A 14,679-nucleotide genomic window follows, 5' to 3' on the forward strand; every position below is an offset into this window, starting at 1 on the left:
GGAGCAGAGATCAGTGACACTGTCACTAGGCAGAAAGGGGAGATGCTTGTTTACATTAGTATCTCCCTGTTCTTCCGCCCCCGTGAGACGATCGCAGGTATCCCCACGGCGATCGAGTCCGCGGAACCCGCGATCCAACTCCCGGAGGTCCCGGCTGGCGCATGCCACCGGCGGCGCGCACGCGATGGCATGACGGCAAATTTAAAAGGGACGTACCTGTACGCCCATTTGCCTGTCCGTGCCATTCTGCCGGCGTACATCGGCATGCGCCAGTCGGGAACCAGTTAGTAACTTCAAAGTGAACTACAATAAATTGTAAATCCTTAACATATTGCTGCCTAAGTCGGACCTACAAATACTCTAAAATAATTTTTCCTTCAAAACCAGTTCCGCTTCCATCAGGTACCTCGGAATTCAAGTACCAGCGGACGCATCCCAGCTCTTTTCCCAGAACTTTACTCCCTTACTCCTTAGAACCCAAGAGGATTTATCTACATATGTGTCCAAACGGCTCTCATGGCTGGGTAGAGTGAATGCCCTGAAAATGGATGTTCTCCCTCAGTTCCTGTATTTGTTCCAAACCATTCCTATACACACACCTAACTCGTACTTCGGGAAACTACGCCAGCTGCTCTCCAAATTCATTTGGAATACTGCCTGTCCCAGAATACGATATGAAACATTATCTCTTCCAAAAGTTTGGGGGGGTTGCTGGAGCCCCGGACACCCCCTTATACCATAAAGCAGCGGTGCTCACTAGCATATTGGATTGGTTACACCACTCTTCAACCAAGCTTTGGGTTCACCTGGAAAGCCTTATGAACCCAATTGAACTCTCCGCTCTCCTATGGACCTTGCCCACGCTCCGTGGGGGCTCACGAACTTACCCGTCAAACAGTTCAGATATGGGATCGCATGCTGTTCAGAAGGGGCCTGTTAAATCACATGGGGCCTCCCTTCTTTGGACCCTGGCCTTCCCACCAACTATGCACGTAACAGGATTCGGACCATGGTGAAAATAAGATCATATGAGACATGCCCAAGTCCTTCAAGCAGACCCCACTTTAAGGACAGATACCCCAGTTCCAGTTGCCTTTCTCGACACCTCATGCAGTGGCTTCCGAGACAACAGACTACTTCTTACATCCAGACTTTCCTGTCCATTCCAGACATCCTAGCTGAACCGACTGGATTTGAGGAACTGCTTATGCAGGCATAACCTCTGACACATGTGGTATCTCAACTTTACTCCCTCTTGCTCAATAGTTCTTCGCCTGACCTTCCGCCATTTACGGAGGCCTGGGAGGCAGAACTATGTCACTCCATCTCCCTAAGGGCTCTTTCACACAGGGCGGATCAGTGATGATCCGCCCCTTGGATATCTGCTTGCTCAGCAGGGATAGCTCCGTCGATTCCTGCTGAGCAGGAAGATGACAGGTCCGTCTCTGTACACTGTGCAGGGATGGACCTGTCAGAGCGCCGCTCTCCCCTATGGGAGATCGGATGACAACGGACCGCAGAGTCTGTTGTCACCCGATCCGATGATGGATGGAAAAGTAGGTTTTTCCTGCGTCAGACTTTTTCAGATCGAAGCAAGTCGGATGTCAGCGGACATGTCACCGCTGACATCCGACGCTCCATAGACCTCTATGGAGCATCCATTCGGGTCCGCCTAAAAAACTGACAGGTGGACCTGAACGGATCGGCAGTGTGAAAGAGGCCTTATTGACTGGCAAAAATGTTTTTTTCCTGGCGCACAAGCTATCCCTAGCCAAGACTCAGGAAAAAGGATTTAAACTGGTAACAAGATATTACAGATGCCCTTCTACTATACACCATTTCAACTTGGCAGTACCAGATACCTGTTGGCGGTGTCTTGGCTCCCAGGGTACCATGCTCCACATCTGATGGGAATGCCCTCCTGTACAGGGATTTTGGCAACAGATCTTTAAGATATATTGTAAACTGATGGTGACTTCCATTCAACCTTCACCTGAGGTGGCTTTCTTATCTATACTCCCTGGCAAATTCAAATCCATTAAAAAAGATGCATTGCAACACTTTCTTGCAGCGGCCAGAGCAGTGATTCCCCGTCACTGGAGATTGACAACCATGCCTTCCCTGGGGGATTGGGCTACTGAAGTGGACCGCATAAGGGACCTTGAACGTCAGTTGGCAGAGGAATATGGTAAAGACAAACAGTTTTCTCTCACTTGGACTTCATGGTTCATGTTCCGATACTCCTCGGAGTTTATCACCTGGGCTGAGGGTGGCCTAGACGACATCGTCTTGGGACTATGATGGAGTGCTTCTTGTCCCCTATCTTTCTGCCCCCTCTTTTCTGCCCCAATTCCTTTTCCACTTTGTCAAAATACACCCTTAGGAATCCACTGAGCAAACGTACCATGAGTTTGACTTATCCACTGATACTGATTCAGTGTGTGACCCCTACGACTTATTATTTTTTTCCTGAGGCATTAAGTTTGGGACACCTAGGATCCCCCTTTCTGAAATGATGGTGAATATTACTTTAACCTGTAATGTTTTCAGGGGTTGCTATCACAGATGGCCTCCTGATATGCCTTATACACGTTTTCATTCCATTTTTATGTAACCTGGATATGCATTTGTTCCAACATACATGATACGTTTGTAATGTTTACATTTTTTTTGTCTCTCCTGCTTTTTTATTTTATTTGCATTGTTACATGTCCCCCAGGGCAGTACCCTGACCCCCATACCCTTTTTTATGGCCAATTACTTGCATATGAGACTTAAATGGGGACTTTTGATTTTCCAAGTTCTGGTCCCATAGACTTTAATATGGTTCGCCAATCAGGTCAGAACTTTTTCTATGTTCTATTTCTAATCAGGACATGAGCTCCTGTGTATTAAAGAAGTGGTCTGTGTTTGCTAAGTGCTATGTTGTCTTTAAATGAAAGGCTGCTGAAACTTAAAGCGGTAATAAACACCATCTTAAAAAAAAAAAAAAAAAAACCCTGCAAAGCAATGTCATCACATGCTAGTATGCCTCACATACTAGCACATTATGCAAGACTTACCTTCTTACCTTAAAACAAAGCTCTCCAGCAGCGCTCTGTCACCTCAGGGCTTCCATCTTCACCCGGTCTTCCTTCCTGGTTTGCGGCCTCTGGCTACTCGTTCATAGCATGAGCTCTGAAGATCTGGCACGGTATGTGGGACCATCAGAGCGCATGCGCCGGGGACGTCACTGGCTGCATGCAGTGTGAATACCTCCTAAACCAGTGGTCATCAACAGGCCAGGTTTTATGTATTACGTTGGGGAGACGCAGACTAGAATACTGCAATCACTGAGCAGCAAATTGTATCACCTGTGATGTATTTCAGTTATCTTGCAAACCTGGCCTGTTAGTGGGCCCTGAGGTCAGGGTTGATGACCATTGTCCTAAATGGTGCAAGTTTAACCACTTAAGGACCGCCTCCTGCACATATACGTTGGCAGAATGGCACGGCTGGACACAAGCACGTACCTGTATGTTGCTTTTTAAGTGCCCAGCCGTGTGTCGGGAGCACGCCGCTGGCGAGTGCCCCCGACCCGGTCCTGAGCTCCGTGACCGTGGCCACAGGACCAGCGGACCCTATCGCCACTGGTGTCCCCCGATTGGGTCACAGAGCTGAAGAACGATGAGAGGTCTGTGTAAACAAACCTCTGCCCGTGCTTCCTACTGTGGCTGTCACCGATCGTCTCTTCCCTTTTATAAGGAAAGACGATCAGTGACGTCACATGCCAGACCACGCCCCCCTACAATAAAAAACAAAACAAAAAAAACACATAACGTCATACATAACACTACACTGCCCCCTAGTGGTTAATTTCTTCACTGCCAGTGTCATTTACACAGGAATCAGTGCGTTTAAATAGCACTGATTGCTGTATAAATGACAATGGTCTCAAAAATGTGTCAAAAATGTCCAATGTGTCCACCATAATGTAGCAGTCACAATAAAAATCGCTCATCGCCATTACTAGTAAAAAAATATATATATATTAATAAAAATGCTATAAAACTATCCCCTATTTTGTAAACGCTATAACTTTTGCGCAAACCAATCAATAATCGCTAATTGTGATTTTTTTTTTACCAAAAATATGTAGAAGAATACGTATCAGCCTAAACTGAGAAAAAAAAATGTTTTTGACATTTTTGGGGGATATTTATTATAGCAAAAAGTAAAAAATATCGCATTTTTTTCAAAATAGTCGCTCTTTTTTTGTTTATAGCGCAAAAAATAAAAACCGCAGAGGTGATCAAATAACACCAAAAGAAAGCTCTATTTGTGGAAAAAAAAAAGGACGCCAATTTTGTTTGGGAGCCACGTTGCACGACACGCGCAATTGTCAGTTAAAGCAACGCAGTGCCGAATCGCAAAAAGGGGCTTGGTCCTTTGGCTGCAAATTGGTCCGGGGCTTAAGTGGTTAAAAGGAATAGAAATCCTAACCATTTCTTCCATTCTCTTTTATATACTATGGCAACCTTTATTATAAAGTAATGTCAGTGGTAAATTATAGCTCAATTAAAGGGAATTGTATGCTGCCTCTTTCTGCCCACGTTTCCAGAAACGCACATATATGCGTCGAAACGAGCATCATGGTTGCGGTGCCATTATTTCTAAATGGCACCCCAAATGTGTGTAGCAGTCACGTCAAAACACAACTTGCACAAATGTGTTTAGCTCACTGCCAAAAAAGGTGCAGGACCTACTTTGGTGCAGGAAGCATGCATAAGACAGCCCACTCAAATAAAACAGGCTGTCCTATGCTGTTGCACTAAAAATGTAGAGAAAAGGCAGCAAGTAGCATCGTGAAGGTGTGAATGCAGCCTTAGGCCGCGTACACACGGGCGGATTGTCTGCCCAACTAAGTTCGTCAGACAATCCGACAGACAGTCCGTCCAACTTTCGAATGAACGGACTTGACCACACACGATGAACAGACAGTCCGCCGAAAGCTTGCGCGATGACGTGTACGGCACGTACGACGGGACTAGAAATTCGACGTCCAATACACTGCAATGCAACCTTCGGCCGTGTGAATCCTTTCTGAGCATGCGCCATACTTAGTCCGTCGAACTAGCCTACTCACGAGCGGATTGTCCGCTGAAACCAAGTTTGGACGGACAAAATTACGGAAATTCCGAAAGACTAAGTCCGTCAGACTGTCCGCTGAAAAAGTCTGCTGAAGCCCACACACGAGCGGATTGTCCGCTGAAACACGGTTCAGCGGACTAAGTTGGGCAGACAATCTGCCCGTGTGTACGCGGCCTTAGTGAGTCATTGACCCTGAACAAGAATCCATATTGAGAGTTCAGGCTTCATCAAAAATGCACTTACCCCTAGCCAGTCACTAAGATGTTCTTTACACCATAATACAAAAAAAGTACAAAATACTTACTCTCCTTTGACTTGTCCTGAAGCATATGCAGCTCTCCACATGTGGCCTTGGAGCTGTTTAAGTGCTGTTGTCTTCCTGTCTAGGGACATCTGCCAATGAACATTATCAACCACACCCTGGATAATCTGTTGTACCTCTATTTCATTCTTAGGAATAGGAGCAAATCCATCAAGTTCACAGTCTTTTTCTGCCTTACATGTATGGATAGAGGAAAAAAGCAGACGTAGAATTGTAATTATTTGATACGGGTGATGATGTGTAAACAGGATATACAAATAAATGTGTAAAAAAATCATTAACTGACAATAATAACATTACTAAAAAGAAAGTTAGCAGGTAACCTAATTTCCAAGAATCTTCCAGGACAGCATTTAATTCCATCCACCTAAACTAGGAAACAAAGGCTTACATGTTAAAGAAAAAAAAAAGAAAAGTGCATCCAGTTTGTCTGTTAATATATACAGAACCAAAAAACGTAGACACAACAAACTTTTGAATGGTAAAACTGAATAGAGGGAAATGCCCTGCTGTCCTGAAAGATTCTTGGAAACAAATCAGGTAACAATAAAACAGAACGACCACTGCGCAGACCTCCCTAATATACTAACTAGTGAGTGGCTGCCAGCATTAGAATGTGTCCCCACACCCAATAAAATGTCAAACAAAAGAAAAAATGCGGAGCTACTCCAATCCAATAAAAATAATTAAAAATAATAAGTGCTAAACAGACCTCCCTATACGTGTCTAAATAAAGTATTGAAATGAATACTCAGATACAGGCAGTCCCCGGGTTACAAACGGAGGGAGACAACAGGAAGTGAGAGGAAATCTACCCCTAGGAAGGATACCTCACTCCCATAAGAGTTATGGGAAAAAGGTGTCTCCACGGGAGCTGTATCACCAATCTTCGTTTCTACAACAACCCAACATTTTCAAAATCCAGGTGTCATTGGGACAGAAAGTGAGGGGAAATCTTCTGAACAGAGGCACAGACAGCAAAACAACAAAACAAGTTATAGGGATGTTAACCCTTCCCTATGCTATCCAAAAAAATGTAAAAATTGTTGTTTTGGCTGGAGCTACACTTCAAAAATGTACCTGTTCCGACCTACAAATTTAACTTAAAGCGGAGTTCCAACAAACAATTTTTTTTTTTTTGGTCCTAGTATTATAGCTAGCTAAATGTAAATAACATTATGCAATAATCTTGCTAGATTATTGAAAGATATACATTTTTTTATTTTTTTTTTGAAAGCCTGTGGCGTGCAAAACACACTCAAGAACTTCACCCGTAGCTAAAAAAAAATGTGCACACACATAAAGAGGGAAACATAAAAAAGTGCAACGGGTACACAAGCCCTTGCCTTGCCCCGAATCCCCCGGGCGTTAGGCTCCAGACAGGGACAAGGTTACTTAAAACATGGTCCATCTGGCCGAGACCAGATGGACCCCTTGCTTTGGAAGGTCTGCCAAAACAGACCCACCCAAGTACTAGGTAGGGCTCCCCCGAAGGGAGACCCCAGAAGAGAGAGGGCTAACTAAGCCAGAAGGCCATGTCCACCCCCTCGCCAGACTTTCAGGACAGGCCCGAGGACCTGCGATCCTACTCATCACACAGTGAACAGTGACAAACACACACACGAAATAAATTAAATAAAGTGAGGAAGGGATAGTGAAGAGGAGAGTGAAAAGGTAGCCATTGGGTAAAACAATGACCAGGCACTCCGGCCAGGAATAAAAAATTCCTCTGGTCCCAGCCAAAAGGCCCAGCGCAAAAGGCAGGTGCTAAAAAAGCATGACATTGATGCAGTGCCACTCCAGGGGCACATACTCCAAAGGCTTTCAAGACCGCCCTGACCAACAGCCCAGACCACAGCAGCCACCACCCTAGGCAGGAAGGCATGGAGTTCAGGAAGCCCGGGGGGAGCCTGCCCACCTACAGGCTCATCCCCGCTCCCATCACTCCTACCTAATTACATTCGGGAAGTACTAACCGCTCCTCTCCCTCAACTAGAGAGCAGGCGGTGTTCCCTCCCGAAAAGCTGTCCAGGTCTAGAACTACCCCAATCCAGGCCAGATACTCGACCCTCTGGGTTTGACCAATAGCAGCACCCATCGTCATCAGGGACACCCTTCCGGGCGGCTCAGACTCAAACATGCACCGGACCCCAGTTTCCGCCGGGCAGCACGGCGTGAACCCTGTGGAAACTGTCCTTCCATGTGCGAATTATGCCATTGGAAGCAATAGCCCTCCCCTCTCTATAGGGGTGGCACAGCGCCTCCTTTGGCAACTGATAAGAACAGATACTACACTTGATCTTAGCCAAAAGGCCAGGAAGCGATAAATGCCTTACTGTAAAATATAATTTCTCCATTTGTGGCCATTTTCATCATTAATGTGGGCATGTGAAGCCCAATCGTGATCATTTCCTGAATTATGCATGGAGAGGTGCATGCTGGGTAACCAGCATGCACCACTCGATCTCATGCGCGATTTAACGGCGGCCGTCGAGTTGATTGTTTGTAACGTTGCCGTGACAACAGGCGCCGATGGAGGAAGTCCCCCCCCACCCCCCAGGTATGACAACATAGATAACATTCAGTTAAAAAACGGCGCTGTGGTCTGCCTTAAATCATGTAATTTCCTGTCAGGAAATAACACGATTTTAGAGCACACTGCTGCCCACAGACTTCTGGGAAATTATGTGTCATCATTTCCCAGGTGCATAGGCGAGGAAGGAAGTCTCAAGGAGCTCCGCGGACCAGGAAGTGGCAGATTACGAGGACTGTTTAGCAACAGGGCATTTAAAAAAATGTTTTCTTCCAAATGTTTGTTTATAGGTTTAAAGTAGTCATTTAAAAAGGAAAAAAATATTTTAGGGTGGAACTTCGCTTTAAGAACAAACCTACAAACCCTATCTTGTTTGTAACCCAGGGACTGCCTGTATAATGTCTGTGTAAACATGGGGGATGAAACCCTCATTAATGTGCACATGTTTAAATGGTGAATCAACCCCACATATCCTCAAAGTGTATGGATAGCCACAATGTAGTCACCCACTAATAATGTGTGACCACAGATAACCTTAGTAATGGTGGCACCTGCCCTTAATGTGTAAACTAAAAAGAATATATCACCCCCATGGGAAAATGTAAGAACTAATAAATACAGTGTGCGTTATGTACACACACACATATATATATATATATATATATATATTATACACATACATAGTACTAATGGTGTCACTCTCTAACAGTGCTGGAAGAGGCCTTATAGGCAAGATGAAAAAATATTACCAAATGCGAATATGTGCAATGCAATAATAATGTGATACTCCTACTAAAAATGAAAAAATTACATGCATATTTCATACACTAGTGATGCAGGAAATATATAACAATGGTGGTGTCACCCTTCTGAGAGTTAAGAAGCCAAAATAAAAAGTAGCAAATTGCCATACATGTATGTATCCTTTAAATCTGCTCAACAGTTCATGTGTGCTTTAAATTCATGTTGATTATGTACACTTCTCCTTTAAGAAGCATGCAGTGACTATATATGTCACCATGTGAATAGTAGCTCATCTCAATGATTGGACCTAATAAACATAGGTCAAATGCACATCCCCCCTTTTAGAGTTGGGACCAACTCATATCCTGATTGTCTTCCACTGGATTTTCCACTGGGATAGGGCTCAGAGGATCAGCTATGTCTCAGAATCCACTTCTTATTGGTTAGGCATAAAATGCTCAAACGAACAAAATAAGAACGATCTTTGTGCAGACATACAATATAAACTTGCAAACATTTATTAAAAATGTGCACATGATGGTGCATAAAGATAAAAACATACAAAAGGGAGACTCTAGCCCCTTCACTTCCAGAGAAGTAATGATGTAATTGGCTCCGCCCGACATGTTTCATCATGTGACTTTATCATGGGTGAAGGGCCAATAAGATACCACATCTATTTATATAGACTAGCTTGGTTAAAAAATGAAATGGATCCTGCGCCATGTTGGAAACTAACTGGGCGCCGTCATTTTGTTGATGACCTAGCCTCAAATAATAGGCAGCCATTTTACTGGTGGGAAAAAACCTTGCTAATCCAGAAGGGGAAATAAAGACCTGATTATAACCAGAGTGAATGGCAGTAAGGATAAAATTGTGTTTTTTGGATTTAGAGACAGAAAGCAAGGTCAACAAATTAATCACAAGAATATACTTCAAACCTACAGACCTGAATGGGTATATCCCAATATCAAGTTGCCATTATAGCCCTTGGTTGGTGAATATACATAAAAGGTCGGCTGATTAGACTAAGGAGAAATTGTACAGAATTTTCAGATTACACAAAGCAAGAGGAAAAGAATGATCAGAGGTTTGTAGATAAGGGATGTTCTCCCCAAGATATAAACATATTATAGAAGTAGGAACATGAATAGAGAGATACTCATGAATGATAAAATAGGACATAGGGAAGAAATAGACTTCTCCATGGGCATTATATTAAATTACAATAGATAGTAGTAACAGGTTAGGGCATACTGGTCAATAATAAGCATCTCAGTCAAGTTCTCCCCAGTAAGGCTAAGTTCATCTGCAAAAGGGCTGCTAATCTACGAAACAGGTTAGACAAGGTGTATTAGATCCCCCTATGAAGAATATCAGTACATTCTTCACCCAGAAAGGTTTTAATTCTTGTAGTAAATATAAAATCAATAGGAAATGGTAAAAGGAGAACTCATTTCTAATCTAAAACTACTTTCAAAGAATATATCATTAAAGATAATATTCTGTGTGAAACTGAGGGAGTGGTGTATTGTATACTATGTGTCTGTGGGCTTCAATACATTAAATACTCTTTATCTAACCACTTTATATTAGCATACAACAAGAATACAGCGGGAATTTCCTTCCGGGGTATTGAAAGGTTCCCTGGACATTGAAGGGGTTCCAATAAGGTCAAAAACTTCAGCCAAAGGGAATCATGGTAGATATTTGAGATGGACACCATGGTACCCAAGAGATTAAACATCAAATTTGATTTAAATTGTTTTATTTCAGATTATCAGTTTGTACCTTTTATTTAATATTTTGTTTTTCTTGGTTTTTATTTTTTTCGTATGTTTGTATTACAGGTTAGATCCTCTCCCCACAATATTCTCATGGTATTTATGTTTTAGTATTTATTATTATAGTGGCTATTTTAGTGGCCAGTTTTTTCAGCCATAATATCCATGTGGTGATTAGTCACACAGGGCATGTTAACACATCTATTTCAGTTTTCAGAGGTTCCATCTCTTGTGTACTTTTTCATCTACTATGGCCATTCTGCAGTCCCCCACTAGATGGCGATATTTGATCTAGCTAGTAAATGTTTTATTTTTATTTTTTTCTTTCAGCATATGTAAATTGTGTCCTGTTTTTCCCAGATGAGGGCTTGCTGTTTATTATTTGTTTTATGTAATTAATGAGGACAACAGATCAGCCATACATATTTTTTTTAAAGAGTGGGAAATATGTATTTATAAAATGTAATTTCTTCCTCTAGGGTTCACTTCCCCTGATAGTCCATCAATAATGCTTTTTAACAGCTTTTTTTCCCCCATGTTTTTTTTTTGTACCCCCCCTCTTTGACATCTGGGGTATGTTAGTTAATGGCTATGTGTGTTGGAGCTGGTTATTGTTTATATGTATTTTTTTCCCCCATCTTCTGTGTGTCTACATTATGGCACTCTTGAGTAATGTGGCTAATGGCTGGATTAGTTGAGAAGTATAAAATGGCCAGTCTTTTCATACATTATCCAGTAGGTAGCTAATAGCTACAGGAGTGGTCAACAACAAAATGGCAATGCCCAGCAGGTCTCAAGCATGGTACCTATTCCATTCATTCCAGTTGTATACAGGTCTTTATTTCCCCTTCTGGATTAGTGGTGTTTTTTTCCCCACCAGTAAAATGGCTGCCTATTATTTGAGCATACAGTAGGTCTTCAATAAAATGGCGGCACCCAGTTAGTCTCCAACATGGCGCTGGATTTATTTCCTTTTTAACCAAGCCAGTCTATATAAATAGATGTGGTATCTCATTGGCCCTTCTTCCTTGATAAAGTTACATGACCAAACACCTCAGTGTAAAGCCAATGACATTACGTCACCGGAAGTGACGTCATCCACAATTAGGAGTGTGTAGATGATGTTTTATGCTCCTTGAACTTGAGTAATTTTTTCACCTTTCCATCTATTAAATCTTCTTCCCTTGTTGTTTTAACTTTGGATAGTAAATATTTTTTTTATGCCAGTACCTTACACAACCCTATTCATGTTTCTTGTCTGGTAAAAAGGCCTAGGCTTATGGCATCACAAACAGCTCTCTCTCTCACTCTTGTGAGAGTTTGCCAGGAAGGGAGGGGGATGAGTCCTAAGAGGGCCAATGAGAGCTGCAGAGCTGGAGGTGTGCCTCTGTGTAAATTCAGGAAGTAAACGGGCAGCAGCTTTAGCTGCCCACAGTTAAAATGGTTGCAGCCAGACTCAGTGAAGGGAGATTACTGCAGCATATTTGGCAAGTACAGAATCACAGTATATATAAAATAATATGCAAAGTGGTTGGAGGGAAGCTTCAGAATGGCAAAGATGTTTTTATTACAAATTATGTGAGCAGACTGTAGTTCCTCTTTAAGGGGCCAGAGTCTACCTTTGTGTGTTTCTTATCTGTGTGCACCATTATGGCCTAGAGGCGATTCAGTTTGCATTGTGCGGTATACAAGTATTTAATTCATTCCTTATGTGCACACCTAAACGAACGTGTATTTTATAGATGTCTTTATTAAATGTTTGCAAGATTATATGGTATGTCTGCACGATGATGGTTCCAATTTTGTACCTAACCAATAAGAAGAGGTTTCAGAGAGTTAGCTGACCCTCCGAGCCCTATCCCATTGTAAAATCCAGTGAAATACAATCAGGATATAAGTTGGCCCCAACTCTAAAAGGGGGATGTGCATTTGACCTACGTTTATTAGGTCTAACCAATGAGGTGAGCTGCTATCCACATTGGTGAAGGATTCACGTGGAGCAATATATAGCATATAGTCACTGCATGTATCTTAAAGGAGAAGTGTACATAATCAGCATGAATTTCATGCACATACAGTGCCTTGAAAAGGTATTCATATCCCTTGAAATTTTCCACATTTTTTTTCATGTTACAACCAAAAAAACTTAAATGTATTTTATTGGGATTTTATGTGATAGACCAACACAAAGTGCCACACAACTGTGAAGTGGAAGACAAATGATAAATGGTTTTCCAAAATTTGCAACAAATATCTGAAAAGTGTGACAATTAGGAGACTCAGCCATGGGTAGGTGGAGCAGGGCACCACATCCCAAATAATTGCAAAAAAACTTGGAAAATGGAGAAGGGGGACTTTAAAGATGCCTAAAGAAATAAACAACTATTTCATATATAATATAAAAAAATATTAAATACATGTGTTAAAAAAGATACAACAATTTTCTAGATAAAAGAATATATAATGATCAGACCACAATATCGATATATATCTACTGTACCAAAACCTAGATATATGTATATTTTCAAGGGGTATGAATCATTTTTGCAAGGCACTGTAAAGCGCTGGGTAAACTGACGGCACTATACAAGTACCTGTCATAAAATAATAAATACGTTTCATCTGGAAAAAAAAATAATAATAATTCGCATATGACAGGGCTTGTATTTCTCTCACCCTTTTCGCAATTGCCAAGGCCGTTAAACTGTTTTTTGTGTTTGGTTTAGCCTAATAATACAAAATACACTCAAGAGGGTCTTTCATGGGCATTTCAATATCATTGTAAGGAAAATAGCTTTGTTTTATCTTGTCCTTTGTTAATTGATTCTGAATGGAAGAGACTGTTTCATTATAAATCAGCTGGTGCACTCTGTGTTTTGCATCATCAAGTATTTAACCCATAGAAAGTATCTCCAAAAATGAAATTCCTATTGCAAGGGATGCCTCAAATATGACTTGATGTCTGGGGAAAAAAAACTCCTGGCAGCATTGGTGCATAGAATGCCTCCAGGAAATGTAATTACACATTTGGTGTACAGAATGCCTCCAGGTTGCCATACTGCACTGGATTTTACAGAAAATAGCAGTGACTACATGTTGAAATATAAATTACAACATGGCTTGTGTAGCAATTGTATATGCTATATTATTTTGTATTTAACCTCCATGAAAGTGGGGTTATCCTTCAAATTAATAATTTTACTGTATCTTTAAAAAAAACTTTTTTTTTTTTTTTCTTTACAGAAAAGAGTTTTTATTTAACAAATCCGCATTACAATATGTTCAGCATTCGGCATTAAGTATCTTATTTGTTACAGCGTCAGACCAAGACATCCGTTCAGGAATTTAACATCCTACAAGTCCATAATTTCCTCCTCCTTACATATCTTAACCGATGGGATCTAAGCATATGCCGTTCTAGAGCCCACCCTAGAAGTTCAGTAGGTTGTTTAGTCACTACCCTCGGATGACCGTTAAATGCATAGCCGGTTTAATAAGTTGAGTTTAATCTTCCTCTGGCGGGGTCAGGCGGCCCCCCCGTTTCTGGAGGGGGGGTGAATACCCCCAACCGAACAGAGGGGAATCCATCAATTGGTCCCCTATCCCTGGCCCCTCATCCACGTGTAGCCACCCAGGCCGACCAGACTTTTTCAAGTTTGGCAGGGCATTGTCTGCTCTCATATGTGAGTTTGTATAAGGGTAGCACTGAGTCTACAGCCTTTTTCCAGGAGTTAAGGGTAGGGGGTTCGGCAGACTTTCATTGTACCATTATCTCCATTATGTGAGGGGTGAAGTAGGCCCTGTGTAGAAATTTGAGCTGCATGAACCTGTCTTTGGCTGCTATCATAGTTGGGATGTAGGTCGAAACGCAATCCTCCCACTCATCCTCTCCCAGAGCTGGGATATCCTCCCTCCATTTGTCCATTGCACAGGTGGGTTTAACAGAGTGGATAGGGGCTTCCCCATCGCACTCGAGGTCAGCAGTCGCTCGATTGAGTCCGGTTCCAGAGTCAGCCTGTCTGGGAATTGTGCCCTCATCGCATGTCTCAGTTGCCACTATTTAAATTCAAAGGGTCAGGACAGGGAGCACTGTTGTTTTATATAATGGAAAGGCATAATCTTGCCATTGGCTATTATGGGTTTTAGGGTGGCGATTCCCCGTTTGG

The 14,679-nt window shown here is 42.2% G+C and overlaps 1 protein-coding gene and 1 pseudogene across 2 annotated transcripts in view; both read right to left on the reverse strand.

The window, feature by feature from the left end:
• ENOPH1 (enolase-phosphatase 1) overlaps nt 1–14,679 on the reverse strand; it is a 75,723-nt gene that overhangs the window by 41,734 nt on the left and 19,310 nt on the right. For both annotated transcript variants that reach the window (XR_013272253.1, XM_077476164.1), the window contains exon 3: nt 5,435–5,625. Coding sequence is in view for 1 of the 2 variants with exons in the window: in XM_077476164.1 (XP_077332290.1) it covers nt 5,435–5,625 (191 nt within the window). In the remaining variant the exon portion in view is untranslated. The remainder of the gene's footprint in view (nt 1–5,434; nt 5,626–14,679) is intronic.
• Nucleotides 7,640–7,777, reverse strand: LOC143979963 (U2 spliceosomal RNA; annotated as a pseudogene).

Source organism: Lithobates pipiens, unplaced genomic scaffold, assembly GCF_037356315.1.
Source record: "Lithobates pipiens isolate NorthernLeopardFrog02 unplaced genomic scaffold, aLitPip1_a1.2 Scaffold_13, whole genome shotgun sequence".
Classification (NCBI taxonomy): domain Eukaryota; kingdom Metazoa; phylum Chordata; class Amphibia; order Anura; family Ranidae; genus Lithobates; species Lithobates pipiens.